This window comes from Caretta caretta, chromosome 7 (assembly GCF_965140235.1).
Source record: "Caretta caretta isolate rCarCar2 chromosome 7, rCarCar1.hap1, whole genome shotgun sequence".
NCBI classification, from domain to species: domain Eukaryota; kingdom Metazoa; phylum Chordata; order Testudines; family Cheloniidae; genus Caretta; species Caretta caretta.
Genome location: NC_134212.1, coordinates 53,867,383 through 53,883,669, shown reverse-complemented (window position 1 = coordinate 53,883,669; position 16,287 = coordinate 53,867,383). Strand labels below are relative to the sequence as shown.

At 42.6% G+C, this 16,287-nt stretch overlaps 1 protein-coding gene across 13 annotated transcripts in view; it reads left to right on the top strand.

Annotated features, from left to right (window-relative positions):
• The window catches only part of USP54 (ubiquitin specific peptidase 54), a 270,452-nt gene that overhangs the window by 190,532 nt on the left and 63,633 nt on the right, over window positions 1-16,287 (top strand). For 12 of the 13 annotated variants that reach the window (XM_075130691.1, XM_075130690.1, XM_075130688.1 and 9 more), the window contains 6 exons: window positions 827-973; window positions 2,792-2,941; window positions 4,998-5,166; window positions 8,910-9,080; window positions 13,144-13,275; window positions 13,504-13,875. In XM_075130691.1, the coding sequence (XP_074986792.1) occupies window positions 827-973; window positions 2,792-2,941; window positions 4,998-5,166; window positions 8,910-9,080; window positions 13,144-13,275; window positions 13,504-13,875 (1,141 nt within the window). Of the gene's footprint in view, window positions 1-826; window positions 974-2,791; window positions 2,942-3,467; window positions 3,514-4,997; window positions 5,167-8,909; window positions 9,081-13,143; window positions 13,276-13,503; window positions 13,876-16,287 lie in introns of those variants that run through there. The other variant, XM_048856683.2, reaches the window with a different exon arrangement.

Sequence of the window (16,287 nt, the reverse complement as noted above, 5' to 3'; positions counted from 1 at the left end):
CAAGTACTTGCTGAATATTTTCTGATATGTGTCTAACCTTAATTAATCCATCAGCCATGGTGTGCTGAGAGAATGTGATTGGCTATACACCAGTTCCATAGCTTTATTTGATCTGGATTTGTATAAACTGAGAGCATGGAGTGCAGTCAGGTAGATGGTATTTCTGCTAAAATCTTTGTCACGATTCAATAGTGCGAAACATACTTTTTAACCACAGGTGCAGATGAAAAGAAAATAGAGAATGATACCAATAATGCGTGGGAAAAAAAGTGAGCCATCCTTTCAATTTCCACTGGAGTCTTGAGCACCCTCCATTTTCACCCATTCTCCCTATTTTACATGCCTCCCTTGGGGCAATTATATCTTCTAAGCATTATCCTTCATCTGAGGAAGAATTGACTGTATTCACATAGAATCATAGAATCATAGAATATAAGGGTTGGAAGGGACCCCAGAAGGTCATCTAGTCCAACCCCCTGCTCGAAGCAGGACCAATTCCCAGTTAAATCATCCCAGCCAGGGCTTTGTCAAGCCTGACCTTAAAAACCTCTAAGGAAGGAGATTCTACCACCTCCCTAGGTAACGCATTCCAGTGTTTCACATGTGAATACCAGGCAGAATTTGGCATAAGTCCTCACATAGTTTTGCTCTTCTCTCCCCCATCTTCATATGTTGAGCGTGTAGAATCTGCTGCACTCCAGTCACCTTCTATATTGAAGCAAGAGGCAAGACCCTGCAGTGGTAATACAGTAAACTGCAAAGTTGTTTATTCCATTCAGTTTTATAGTTATAAAAAATGTCTGTGCGGATTTTTGTTTTGTTTCAGAGTAACTGTGGGGAAAAGATCCGTATACGTCGTGTGCTCATGAACTCTCCCCAGATCATCACCATTGGGCTGGTGTGGGATTCAGACCACTCAGATCTAGCTGAGGATGTCATTCACAGCCTGGGCACCTGCCTCAAACTTGGAGATGTGAGTCTACTGCACATTTGACAATCTCTCAAAATCCCCTTTTCCCAAAATATGTCTGTGCTGTTCACTTGTATGCATTCAGGATGCAGGTTCACCTCTGATTCTGGGATCATGGGAGCATAAACATGGCATGCAGCCACCTTTGCCTCTGACCATCCCAATCCTGCATTGAGAGGAGCTTGGCTCAGCCCAAGGATCGGGCCCTCTGTGAATGCTCCACCAAGCCTGTGAAAAACTGTTGGCATCGGATCAACTATTTGTCTCCTTGCTCTTCCTTACTCCCATAGTTTAGGTAACTCCCCTTTGTGAGTGCTCTGCTCTTTGAACAAGATCTGCTACGGTACTGAGGGGAATAGAGAAGAGGAAGGAAATGGTCCCACTACTCCGACTGGTGGTGTCTCGTTTACCTAATCATTTTACTTCCCTGGCCCTAGTGAGTAGTTGCAACTGTTGGAAACAGATTTAAAAGAACACGGACAAGCACACTTGTACAGAATTTTTAATTGTATATTCTTAGTTATTAATCAATTGCATATTTTAAAATGTTAATTCTAATAATTTTATATTCTTAATGTCACTTTAGGTGCTTGAAAATTGGAAGTGGCCCCAAAGTGCCAATTTTAGATCTGAATCCAAATGTTTCCCATTTTCAGGGGGATTTTCGTTTGCGCCAATTTCTTTTGAAAATAGCTGTCTATTTCCCTACCAATATTTGTGTTTTTTTTCCATTTGAACAATAGTTATTCCTGTCTGTGTTTGTAATGGAGCCAAAGTGTGTTATGTTTTTTTAAAAACTTGTTCCTAAGTAACCCCATCCAAGGATTTGGTCACAGCTATCTTATTTTAGAGATAACACAAGAGACTGGGAGATACTGGCTCATGTAGTATTTTAACTTTCTCAGTGACTGAATATGGTTATATTATATTGTAATTAGACTCTGGAGGTCAGCTCCTCTGAGACTTTAGTACTTTTAAAATAACTTAAATTTGGGGTCTAAACTGTTGGTGTGCCACATAATAGGAATTATCACTAGTTACTCAACACTGAGAAACTAATTGAACTGTTTGGCATGAAACTGCACTAAGTTGCAGATGCATCACTTGAGAACAGAATTTGACCCTTAAAATGTAAAGTAGTAATGCATAGAAAAGTGACTCCAAAAGAGCTTTTTTGTGTGTCGTGATTTCTAAATGAAATCTGGTCAATTTTAAAAGTCAACACAAATCAGCTTGGGATCTGAAAGCCAACACCTCCACCACTGATAGACTCTGGAGGCCTACTACTGCCCTCAGTTACACCTCTGCAAGGCCACTGACTTCAGTTTGTCCTTGCTAGAGCCAGAACAAACTTCAGCTCCTTCTTCCATACCAGAACAGTGTTAGCTGTGGAGTGCAGAGAGAGAGGTAAAGAGTAGCTTTTTAAAAGTCACTCAGTAAAGCCACAAGATGTAACAGAAAACATACAGGGAGTAGGCTTCTTGTTGAGAAAGAGAGTGCCATTTTTATTAATTTTCAGAACAGAAATACACTTTAAAGTCTAGCAGGGAATTACATCATTGATATAAATGCCTTCTTTACAAGGCAGTTGTGGGCTGTCAGGAAACCTGGATTCGTTTCCACCTCTGCCAATGACTTGTATGACCATGGACCAATCACTTAACCATTCTGTGCCTTAGTTTCTCCATCTGAAAAAATGGCATATAACACTTAATGCAGCTCTGTAGAGCATTTTTAGCTCTTCAAATGAAACACAGTATTTTAATGCACAGAATTTTATTATATAATTTTTTCTTCTCTCCTTTTCCTCACCCCTTGAAGCTCTTTTTCAGAGTAACTGATGACAGAGCAAAACAGTCAGAGCTGTATTTGGTGGGAATGATCTGTTACTACGGAAAACATTACTCCACCTTCTTCTTCCAAACGAAGATCCGCAAGTGGATGTACTTTGATGATGCCCATGTCAAAGAGGTAAGGAAATAGGAGATTATTTTTGTAAATGGTAAGAACTGTTTGAGTATTGGTGAGGGTGTAGATCCATACTGCTTTCCAAAGATTTCCAGAAACTGTGTGTGTGTGTTCTCACACCTGAGGTCCTACTTAACTCCTACTTAACTCCTAAAGATTTCTCTGAATGAACTAATGCTTTCTGTAAGTCCGATGGAGGAGATGCTTTCTCCAGAAGACATGATTTTGCAACAGAGGATAACCCACTTAAAATGGGAGAATCGTAAAGAAATAAAAATAAGGCCTAAAGAGGAGAGAGGGTGAAGAGTCTGAGGGACCTGGAAGGGGAAAGGGAAGAAGAGAAAAATGAGTGTTCAGGATCCTATTTCTTCTCCGTTCAAAGATGCCTTCTAGTTATATGATGGGAGGGTCCCCTTATCTACATTATTTCTGATCTTCATGGTGTCACCTCAGACTGTTTTTTTTAATTCCCATTGACCTTTCTTTGATTTCTTGGTGCCTGCATTGCTGATGGCAAATGTTGAAACAGCTGTGGACTTCTGTACAGCAGAGACCTGCATGGCAACCAGTACCAGGTAAACTGACAACTGTTCAGTGGTACCAGAAGGCCCAGAGGCCTTCTCTTTGGTTCTGTTTAATTGCCTGCCAGTCTTGCCTTTATGCTGTTGGTTGGAATCCTACAATTCACTTATGCCGTTGGATGTATTTCTCACCGCCCGCCAGACAAATGGTGTTGCCATTGAGTCCCTTCTCCTAAGGTTCACAGTTGAAATATCTGGATGCCACTCCCCTCTAGTAGTTGTTTCCTGCGGCGCATGCTTCCCTCTCTTACCAGTGCCTTTTTTCTTTCTGCACCTAGGATGAAATGCTTGGCACCAAAGCCATCAGCACTGGGATCTTGGCACATGATTACTACATCTCATTATTTCGTTGGGCTTCATCTCATGCCCCTCCCCTTCTATTTCCCCTTGTCACAAAGGCACAAAAGTAACAAAGGAGAGCTTTCTTCCATAATCTCACCAAGCACAGTCTCTAAGGGAGAGCTATAAGCCTTCCACTTGTTCTTGGTCATGTTCCTCTGCAGTAAAACCTTGCTAAGGATAATACGGTGCTGCAACAGAATATCTGTGTAAGGAGCAGACCTGTTGGAGTAGGTGTTCTGTGCATCTCTGGAAACCTGTACTAAAACACAGAGAAGTGTTTTCAAATGAATACTGGCTGCAAGAATTAAAGTTCAGCTCACCAAAACAGAAAATACAGTCGTGCTGACCTTTCAGAAGAAGAAATGATTATACAGCAAAGTGTTTAACCTCTTGCATGCTGGATGAGTCTCCACCGAATGTTAGCTGTGATCTTAATTAATTCCAGTGCTGGAAATCTGTGGTTTGCGTGTTTTATTTTTTTTATTTAATGCATCTTGTAAATTATGATAGATTAATTGATAATCATTGGTACCAAAGCTATAACATTAAAAATGTGCCCTGATTTTGGTCAGTGAAGTGTTGGGAAATTTCATGTGGTTAAAAAGTTTTTCTTAGCATGACTAAACTCTGAATGGGAAAGAATATTCGTTTAAGCCTATATTCTAGCAAACATTAATTTTGTTTGACTATAAAACAGTAAATATCTTGATTATCAAAACAAGTCATAAACTGTTTCTGGTCTCTGCTGACACTGGGCTCCCGTCCAACTGGTATCACAAATTATGACAGCAGTATGGTGGCTGTCAGAAGAAGGCACGGAAATGTCAATTTTAATTAACATCTTTACTTTCAGTAACATTTCAGAGTTTGTAACAAGCATGAAATGCTTCAGCATGTGAATGTAGAGTGGGACTCTGGGTAGAATTAGTGCAGCTTTATTGTGATCACTTATCACTTGTCCCTTGTCACTTTGGGCATCAAGAATCTTTGGGGAGGGCGGGAAGGTGTGCAGGGAGTGTTACTTGATTGTACAGTGCAGCATATGAAGAGGTTAAGAACCAGTCTCCTGGTTTGCCTGAGAGAAGTAAAAAGAAAAGCTAAGGCGTGTTCTTGTTCTTGTTGTTTTTTTAACTCAGATTGGTCCAAAATGGAAAGATGTTGTGACCAAGTGCATCAAGGGTCATTATCAGCCTTTGCTGCTGCTTTATGCAGATCCGAGAGGAACTCCAGTGTCGATTCAAGACTTGCCCTCTCAGGTGGATTTACAGCAGTATAGCAGGACTTGCTATGATAGCGAGGACTCAGGTAAACAATCTGAACTGTACATGCTTTATGCCCATCCCCATTGCAGCTGAACTGTTAGAAAAATTTTTCTTCATTTTGGGTGCTGTTTTGCTAGCCAGGTCTCTGTCACTGATCAAAGTTGACCTGGAGTCCTGAGAAGGATCCTCAGTATTTTAACTCTTAAACCTTCCCTTCCAAACTACAGCTTCATAAATTACAAGTACATTCTCCTGCCTGAAGGACTTGCTTTCAGGGCTTCTCTTTAAGACCAAATGTCAGCTGGGGAAGGTTTCCGTTAAATAATGCAGTGAGCCATCCTCTTTTACTCCATCCAGGGCAGAATTCACTGTCTTTGGAGCATTCCCAGATTGTGACGGCCAGAATTTCAAGAGACAGTATGCTATTGCCAAACTAGAGGATGAGCCTGTAATTTTACTTTTTAAATGTATAAAGACAGTCCTCTATCCAAATGATTACAAAAAACCTACCTAATCATAAAACATTCAAGGTTTCTATCATTTTAAATATGTCTGGAAATTTGTCTTTTCTAAGTATATCTAGGAGAAAATACTGACACAAGAGTATGGACACAGTATCAGATTTATCTAGTGATTGAATTCATAAAATTATCCTTAGTTTTTAACAGGAAAGAAACAGGAGCAGAGATGCACAAAACATAAGAGAAGGTGATCAATGCTTTTGACACAACATACAGAATGCATAAAGAGAGTGACTGCCAACATGAATCTCTTGGGGTTTAAATGAGGCATCCAACACAATACTGTCTCTTAAATATCCTTTATTATCCAGCAATATGGTACTGATATGATACACTAATGGATTAGGGAGAGAAAACACAGCACTGTCAGTGGTGTTCCATTGGATTGGAAGGATGTGGTCAAGTAAGATGCCTTCAGAGATGAGTTCTGAGTCTGCTCAATGTTTGAAATAATGATCACGAAGAGAAGGCTAATTTGTTAAGTATGTGGATAAATTAGGACACTGAACAGACTGAAGTGAGATGAGGCTTCCTGTAAAGAAGAGGGAGTATAGACATTTTGAGAGGCACATTTTAAAAGCAATCAAGAAGAGAGATTGCGGTGGTGGATATAAACTGTACATGAGCTTACACTGTGGTAGTATTGCAAGGAAGGCTGATTCTATTCTTGGATATTTACAGAGAAGCTAACCTGCATTTGGGAGGGCTTCATAGGTTGCCAAGAACAGCAGTCTGAGAGCAGTACCAGAAAAACGTCACCTTCCTCCCAGGAATTCAACCCATTCACATGATTAGGGCCTGTCTACACAACAAGTAGACCACGGCAAGCTGGGTGTGAATCTACCCTGCAGTAGCCTGTTGCAGTGTAACTGTCCATGTGCATCCTGCTGAAGACATAGAGAGCATCTGGGGCCTCTACTAACAGATTGTCATTACATCATATAATGAGGGGAACGCACCCTAAAACGAGCAACATTCTAATCAGTAGTAATGAAAGCATCACTCAACAATAGATTTTGTACACAACCACTTAGGGCATGTTTTCACTAGCAAAGTTAGTAAAGCAGCAGTGCTTTAATGTGGCTGTGTAGTCGCGGCATCAGCGGTGGGAGAGAGCTCTCCCAGTGCTATATAAAAACCACCTCTACAGGGGGAATAGGTACCAGCACTGGTGCACTGTCTACACTAGCACTTTACAGCGCTGAAACTTGCAGCGCTCGGGGGTGTGCTTTTTCACACCCCTGAGCGAGAAAGTTGCAGTGCTGTAAAGTGCCAGTGTGGACGAGCCCTCAGTGTCTTGTCTCCAATTTCTAAGCAAGCTAATTGAGCACCTTGCAAAAAAGAGTCTCCAATGCCACCTGTTAGGTGCTAATATCTCTGGCAAGTTTCAGGCCGAGACATGCTACGAAGACTGTTCTTGTTGTTCTGGTTGACCTCCAAGGGAAGTACATCCATACTCATTCTGTTGGATCTCTCTTCAGCATCTGATCTTATTGTATCCTGACCTGCTTCCAAGAAGCTTCAGAGCTGAATAGAAACATCCTAAAATGGTTCAGGTGTTTTCTTTCAAACTAAACGCAGAAGGTCATTACGAGCAACCTGTTCTTCCATTTCCAAAATCCTCGCTGCTGAGTCCCACAAGGCCTGGTCTTCTCCCTCACATTATTCAATATCTATATGAAGCTGTTAAGAGGGCTGGTGAGACAATACGGGTTGAGGTGCCAGCAGAATTTGGACGACATCGAGCTCTGCAACTCCTTTATGTCAAATATCAACAGTATATCTCCCAGCTTTATCAATGCCTAGCTGAAATAAGCAGAAAGCGCACTGGCTAAAGCTGAACCCAGACAAACTGATATGGTGCTAGGAGAAAGAGAGGAATGCTTCAAAGAACTTGTCTCCTCTACAACATCAGTTAAAAATGGGTTTTTTCTTCCCTCTGATTAAATCAATCTGCCCATCTGTGACTGGCCATAAGATTGCACCCTATCCTTCAGGCTAATCATTGTATTTCATCATATCTAGGATTGAAGCCAGGCTCTTTGGAGAAAGCTTGAGGTGGTACAAAATGTTACAAATCTCTCTGTGCATAGTCAGAAAGCTCATTATGAATACCTCCCTGTGATACTTTGCTCTCTGTTTAATACAGAGTCCTTTTCAAGTTCCATGCCCTGATACTCAAAGCATTCCATGGGATTGGTCTCTAGCTAACCAAGATTTCCTTTCCTTTCATGACCATGATCTCCCACCACATTGCAGAGGAATAATGACACTTTTAACCAGTAGGGGGAGGCTTGAGGGTCCAGAAGATAACTTTCACAGAAATTTTACATAGACTATTGGATTTGCTCCCAGAAGAAATCAAAATGGCCATGGAACTACTTGTTTACAAAACTAAATAGAGAGCTCATGTGATCAGTTTTTCTTTTCTTTAATTTTAATGTGCGCATGCTTGTGTGGGTGGGTATGTTGTACATACACAACACCCTGTAAACTATCCAAAGTATTTTTCCTGCAGGCTGAGAAAAAAGGACAGAAAGAGTAATCTGTCTATATATTTTAAAGGGCTAAGGGACACGAGAAAGGCCATACTTGATCAAACTTGTGGTCCATCTAGTGCAGGAACCTGTCTCCAACAGCAGCCAGCACCCAGTGCTTAAGAGGAAAGGTGCAAGATACCTTGCATTAGGCAGATGTGTCCTATTCCCTAATAGTTAGATTGGTTTAAACCCTGAAGCATGAAATTTAATATCTCTTTTAGAAAGTTCTTAGCATTAACTATTATAATTCTGGATATTCTTGTTATCCATATAAATCTTCAATTCTCTTAGAATCTTACTTAGTTTTGGCCTCAGTGCAGTCCTGTGGCAATTAGTTCCACAGTTCAATTATGCTAATAGGCTTTTTGGTTAATAAAGAACAAAATCATCTTGAAATTAACTAATTTGTTGACAGTTCATGTGGAGATTGGTAAAGTTTTCATCATAGTCATATTTATGTAAAAGTATATTTGGAAAGTATATTTTTGACCTCTCCCGTAGATGAAAAGGGGTTAGACTAGATGACATGAGTCTTCACCGAGTCAATTCCACCATCTTTGAATCTGTGAATATTGTGTAGGTGATTCTGCATATCTCTTTGTTCCTAAACCTGTTTCTTTGCTTCTGTTTAGTTTCCTCCATTCTGTTCCTGTTTTCTGTCATAATCTCTCCTGATCTGTATATCCCAAATAGAGGCTGACATTTGCCATTACTTCCTTCATTAGGGAGGGAGCCTTCCATCTCGAGTGACACCAGGACAGACTCCTCTACAGACAGCTATCCCTATAAACACTTACACCATGAGTCTGTGGTCAGTCACTTCTCTTCTGACTCGCAGGGGACAGTCATCTACAATGTGGAGAATGACACAGCTTCGCAAACCAGCAGGGACACAGGTAGCAGACACCTTTGTGCTCATGTAGCCATTGTGAATCTGGAGATTACAGTAGAGCTCAGTTAAACAATATCTGTTTAAATACAGCCCAGGGCATATTGGCATGGGGTGCTCTTTGAAGTGCTGGCATCTGGTGAATTATGGCCCTCAATCTATAGCATGATGCAGCTGTACAAAGCACTATTTCAAAACGTTGTCAGTGGTGGCATGTGCAAGTCCCTGCATTCAAGTAGCTGAGGCTATATGGGAAGGGAGTCCATGCTACCGGGACCTGTATGTGGTCATCAGGGAGTTTCTGCTTAAAGCGGACAGCAGTGAGGATGAGTATCCATCTGCACTGTGGGAGGACAGAGGTCAGAGGATAGCTGTCTGCCTGTACTGTGAAGGCAAGTTGGTGGGGATCTGGAGTTGGAGGAGAATCTGTTCTACGGAGGAAGTTGGGTGAGGGGTCTGGTGGGAGAATCTAATAGATAGGGTGGAGGTCTCAAGGTGTAGAGCTACCCTGTCAGCTGTGGCCTGTGCTTGTCACAAAGCATCCAGCCTGTGACCTGGCCAGTCTGTTCCTGAATGCAGCACAGAGCTTTGACATTAATTTCTAATAAAGGACTACACTAGTTAAAAGAGCGGAACTTTCCATATAGCCAAAGGTTGACCTGTTAATAGTATATCTGTAAATGGAACTAATTTTGTGTGCACCAAACCCAATAGGTTTCACAAAGAGGGCATACCTGTTAAATGAACGGTTCCTTATTGCACCAAAATTTCTCCAAGCAGCACATTTTGTTGCTATTTCACTCAGCAAGTTCTTGCCCTCCTGTTTGTAACAGCATACATGTATCCATCTGTGGTTCAAATCTTTACTTACAGTTCAGACCAGACTGGGGGAAGGTATTTCTCACAATGAAGAACTGGACTTTGTGAAAGAGTAGATTTCAAACAGGGGTTCTTCGGTGCTCTTTGATTCCTTTCTATGCATTCAGTAACTGGCACTCCAAGCCTTTGGCTCTGGATGTTTGATATATTTTGCATTTCCAGGTTAAATGTTTGGCAGCTAAGGCTGCCACAGTAGTCCTAGATGAGAGAGAAACAGATAGAAGGGGAAATGTAGGGCAAAATTTGATGATGATGGAAAACCAGAACTTATATTGATCTTCAGAGCAACAAAAAGCCTAGTTAACCTAAGATGCTGGGATATTATTTATATCCCAAAATGACACAGACGTAATTAGAGAGGCTCCTGCCCTGCAACAGTTACAGTCGAAGTAGACAGAAGAGGTGAGGGGTGGGAGAGGGAATGAAAATACACAAACAGATAAAATTCAACGTTTATATTGATTTCATGATTTGTGTTGTGACTTTCTCCTTTTATTTCTTCTCATGCTAACTTTATCCCATGTTTTTCCTCCAGCTCTTACCCCTCACTTACTGCCTAATTCAAACCTGCCTCCTCTCTCCTGATCTAGTCTTCAGCTATATTCAGTCTCTGACTATTAGCTAATCCCTACTTGGTCATCCCCCTTTGTCTTCTCCGTCCTCCCTCCCTCCCTACTCAAGTCTTCCCCAAAAAAAGTTAATCTCCCAGCCTCACGCAACAGCTCAGCCATCAAATGCTGACTCCTGGGGCTGTAAAGGAGCCATCCCATCGCTCCTGTCAACTGCGACTGCTATTGAATCAGTCTGGGAGAAAGCTGGATTCTTCATTAATGGCCACTTCCCCCACTTCTCCACCCCAGAATTCTGTGGACCCCATCCCACATCGCCCTCCTGGGACGGAAGACAATTGGGGCCATGTGCCCTCAAACACCTGGGTACGTCAGGATGGGTATGGGTGGGGCTCACTGCGTGGTTGAGCTAGCCCTCTGCCACTTCTGGCAGCCAATGCTGTCGAGCTAAATAATGCGTGAATTCTAACTCCTCTACTCAAACTCCTAAGATCACATTGGGGTCTGTCTCAAGTGATTTGGTTTCATTCCCTTCTCTATCCCCATGCTCCCAGCCTTTGTGGCTATAAAGATAATTTTCATGGACATGACTGCCTATTAATCCATATGATTGCTTGAATGTGAGGCATCTAGTATGTAAAAATACATTTCAAGGGGCAGATTTTGCATGTGTTTGTTGAGAAATGTTGTTTTGCTTAGGAGAAATCCTGTTTTGTTAATTTAGTGAATTCAGCAAAATTAATGAAAGGTGCTAGACTGACAGCTCTGGAGATTGAAATTCAGAGCCCAGGTACAGCGTGCGTGCAGATACTGCAAACTTTCTCCATGCTGCCTCACTAGTGGACTTTGTCCCTGGTCTGGAAGGACCATGGTTAGGGCAACAAGGTAATTCAGGCTCCATGCTCATTTAGTACTTGGCGCCTCTGCTGAGACTGTGGCACATACTGTCCATACTGTGATCTTGTCCAAAGTATGAATGGAAATATAGGAGAGTATTGTTAAAGCTGTCAACCTCCCAATCCACTAATTGTGCTAATTGTGCATTTTAGGACTTGATAATATTAAATATTCTCGCCATGTCTAAGAGACCCAACTCTAGCAGCAGTGGTACTCTTTAAATAGCTGCTGTGACAACACTAGAAATGCCCTAACCTACCATTGCTATCAGAATGGAAGAAATTTTTTTTAAAGCTAGCTAAAGAAATTGTGCACTCTGAATGCAATATGGCCTTCTTTTATCACCATGGTAACTGCTACAAGATATCTTCAGTCTTTACAGACTGACAGAATACCATTATGTGCCTGCTGTCATCCAAAGCTCATGTTGTGAAAGAGTGAGTTCCCCCAAACCCACTTCATGACATCTTTCCTGCTCAGGCACCTAATTTACCTACACTCCCCCCAATCTTCCCTCCGGATGCCTCTCTTGTTCTTTCCTTATTTTCCCCACTTCCATATATATTGCCTCTTTCTAAAGAGTACCGATTACAAAATCACTCTCTTCCTTGGCTTCACAGACAAATTGAAACACAGGATGTTTCAATCTCATTAGCCTCTGTTTGAGTGGGTTGCCCTTGCATGCACACTGTCACATCTTTATTTGTTGATGTAGCACCTCTACCTAAAAGGCAAATTCTCCTTTTGCTTTAATATGTTTTTTGAATTTTGATATTATTTATTTTAAAAGATGAATTCAAAAAGCTAATTGTAATGGCAAGATCTGCGACATGGGTTCTCTGGAGAGGAATTGGATTGGGACCATCAGCTCCTCCCACAAAGGCCATTGAACAGTTGTCAGGGAATTGGAATTTTCATTCACTACACCTATGCCAGATTGAAGTTGATGGTGGAAAGGCTGGATCTCCTTCCCAAACTCCATCTTTGTCCTGCCCCTCTGCTTGGGAGCAGTCCTGATTTGGAATGGGACTGCTCATGTGAGTAAAGTCACACACATGCATGTGTTTGCAGATTTGGGGTCTTAGACTTGTAGGAACCACAAAGCTCAGTGCTTACACACTTGTAACCATTATTGGTAATCTCACTTCAAGGGATTTTGAACTTAATTTAAAAAATTATTGTGGTCATTAGTTTGGTAGTAAATTGGTCTGAGGATGAGGCACTCTTACCAAAGGGCAAATCCTTACAGGGAAAATCTGTGCTAAATTATGAACAAATATTTTCTAACTCAGTTGATGCAAAGAAAAGATTTGTGTGTAGTGAGCAAAAGAGAATTTGTGAGGAGAATAAAATCAAACTAGCCATGTTTGTTTAAGAGCTGTGTGTGTTTGAGTACGAGAGCTGCTGGAGTGTTGGTATTGCAAGATAATGGTGTCCCTGGAGCATTATGAGGCAAGGCACAACCAACTGCTTCCCATCTCTGTGGATGAGCTATCTCATTTAACACAGTCCCTGGAGTTGCTTTGTGGCTCTTTTGTGACTATTTTTATAAACTTTTAGATACAAATTATTTAAAGCAAATGACTTTGCTTACTAGAAGCTGCCAGTTAGCATTGGAATGTCTGTGCGGTTCAGGAAGAGTGAGAAGGGCCTACTATTCTTAGATTGTTGAACAACCAATCCAAAGACTCTTGCCATCTAAACTGTGTTCTCTTATTCTTTCAGGACACTTGACTGACAGTGAATGTAATCAGAGGCATATTTCCAAAAAGAGCTCACTGACTGACCGCAAGAGGAGTTCTAGCCGGTCTCGGCGAAAAGGGGATGAGATACAGTCATCAGGATACCATAGTGAAGGCAAGAGGCATTGTTTTAATTTCTTCATCACTCTCTCTTTACGTGTTTTTGTGATTCTTTGTGTGTATGTGCACCTCCCTTGCTGTGTGTCTCCCGGTCTGTGTTTTTGGTCTATCTTGCCTTTGCTAATTTTCCTTTGTATGGCTTCAGAAAGATGCTGTGAATAGTGCTACCAATTTAAAATGAAGTTATTTTTATTCCTCCTGCCTTCTCCTTTGTATACTGCAGGGGAAACATTGAAGGAGAAACAAGCCCCCAGAACTGCCCCTAAGCCATCCAGCAGCACCAGCAGACTTAGAGAGTTTAAAGAGACAGTCAGCAATATAATCCACAACCGACCAGCCCAGACCAACCAAGGCTCTCCTTGTGGAGGGAGTGTTGCAGGTCAGTCAAAGATACGACGCCCCAGGAACTTGCCTGTGCATTCTCGCGACTGGGAAATGGAGAGTACCAGCAGTGAATCCAAATCCAGTTCATCTAGCAAGTACCGTCCAACCTGGAGACCCAAAAGGGAATCACTGAACATAGACAGCATCTTCAGTAAAGACAAGAGGAACCATTGTGGCTACACACAGCTCAGCTCATTCTCTGAAGATGCAGGTGAGGGGGTGGGGAAGAGATATATGTTGTTGGGTTGTAACTGGAAAAATACAGTTAGGTGCAGAATTAATCATAACCCTCAACTGCTGTATGGAAACTATGTAGTGGCAGTTCCAAACTTTGTCACACTCTTGAGCACACTCCCATCTTTTTCACACTAGTTGCTTTGGTGATGGTGAGGAGTGCATATGAAGTTTCTGTATGTGTATGCACTGTGCAATGTATTTTTGTTCTCCAGTCTGGTATTCTGTTAAAATCCATTCCTGTGGAAGCAAAGATGAGAAGCACTGTTGTGTATACTGCTGAAACAGAGCCTGGAGTAGGCTGCTGGGAAACTAAGAATTTGCATTGCGGGATGTTCTCATGCATTGGTCTCAAACGTGTGCCCCAGCGCTGGCCTGCTCCCTCTGACCGGTGTATATGTTCTGCGCCCTCTGTCCTCCTCTTGCTAATCACAGCATATGCAGCATGATGTCTCGGACTAGAGAATGAAAGAATTCCCCTTGCTAGCTACCATTCCCTATTCTGAGTGCTTGTCATGAGCCCTAGCACCCAACCCATAGTTTACCTGGACCTGCCTCAATCTGCACCTGTAGATGGAGGCCAAAGCCCAGCTCTGCACTGCTTTGGGTAGGGAAGTCTCTGTTTGGAAACAAGAGCCCCTGACATCCACAGGTCCTTCCCCTGCTCTGAGAATGCAACAAAGATCCATGCAGCTTTATTGTCGTGTTCACCATCCAGTTAGGGGAGAGAAATCCCCTAAACCCTACAAAGGTACTGCAGATCAGACACCTTCTGGTGCTGTTCCCCAGGGCCCATAAATGGCTGGAGCTGCTGAGTTCCAATTCATGGTTGGGAGATGAGTGGGGGAGAGAATGCGTGTTGGCAATGTTCGGGTTGTGTTGATGGAGGACCAAGGTATTGTTGGGGAAATCTGAGGGGGATGAGAGGAGAGAGAAATGGAGGAAATTGCTGGGGAGAATCTAGAAGTTAAAGAGGATTGGAAGGGATGAAGCAATCGTGGGAATGAGGAAGGAGAAAACTTGAGGAAGGAGGGAGAGAACATTACTCATGGAAAGGATGGAAAAGGGGCATGAGGGGAACCAACCAAAGACAAGTAGGAATGCACATTAAAATCAGAAGGAGGATAACACTAAAATATGAAAGATTAGGAAAAGAGGCATAATGAGTTATAGTAAAAAATGTAATCAAAATCTGAATGCCAAAATTCTAAAATAGATTTCATATAATGTAATGCACAGTACCACAAAAAGCTAGAGCAGCAGAGAATGGAGAATCAAAACAAAATCCTTGCTCCAAAGATCTTACTATCTAATGCACAAGTGGGTACTAGTACACAAAACAATTGTGTGCACAAATGCAGAGAGTTATGGAGAAGGAGAGATTCTTTGAGGAGTGTCCCTGTGGGTGCTCCACTTAAGGTGTCTTGATGCCCTGTGCTTGTAATCAGAGATTTGTGGTAGTAGTACCCGGATGGACCACGCACGCGCCGCTCTAAGCAGTTACATAGCAGTGCGCAGCCAACTGTTCCCCAGTTCCTTTTCTGCCACGTTTAGCTTGTGTCTGAGCGATCAGCGGGGTCCTCTCTTACCTCAGATAGTTCGTAGTTCCTCTTTGAGTGATTACTCATGTCAATTCCATTTTGGGTGTGTACGTACTCACGTGTGCTGTCGTCAGAGACTTTTGCCTTAGTGGTATCCAGAGGGCTGGCTATGGCGCTCTTTGGAGTGCGGCACTCAAGCGGTGGTATACTAGGCGCTTCTGGCCCTACACCCTCTCAGTTCCGTCTTAACACCAGTGGTGGTTAGTCAGCACACCTTCCTTCGCTTAGCAAGTGCTAGTGTTTTTTTCTCCTACAAACTTCATACCTTAGGGCCTTTTGTAAATAGTTTGTGAATAGTGTTAGTTAAGTTGTTGTTAAGTGTAGTTAGTTAGGGTCCCAGTGGGGACTTTGCCCCAGGTGGGGCATGCCCCGGTCTCCCGGGTTTAAGCCCTGCTCAGATTGCAACAGGGCCTATGCCTGTTAGTGACCCCTAGCAGCTGTCTTAAGTGCTTGGGGGAGTCACACATTAAGGGTCGGTACCAGATCTGTAAGAACTTTTGGCCTTGAGCCCAAAAGGAGCAGGATATTCGTCTCAGGGCCTTCCTGATGCAGTCTGCCCTTCGCCTGGATTCTGAGCCGTCATGACAGGTCTCACCGAGCGCCTCGGCCTCCATGCACAGTGCACCGCCAGCACCTGTTTCCTCCCAGCACCGAGCCTCATTACTGGTGCCGAAAAGGAAAACAAAAAAGTGCAGCTCCCCGGCTCCAGGCAAAAAGGGCCAAGGGACCCAGGCCTAGCCGCCTGGCTACTCCAGAGCCACATCCTCATGCCTCCTCAGTTTGAGCCC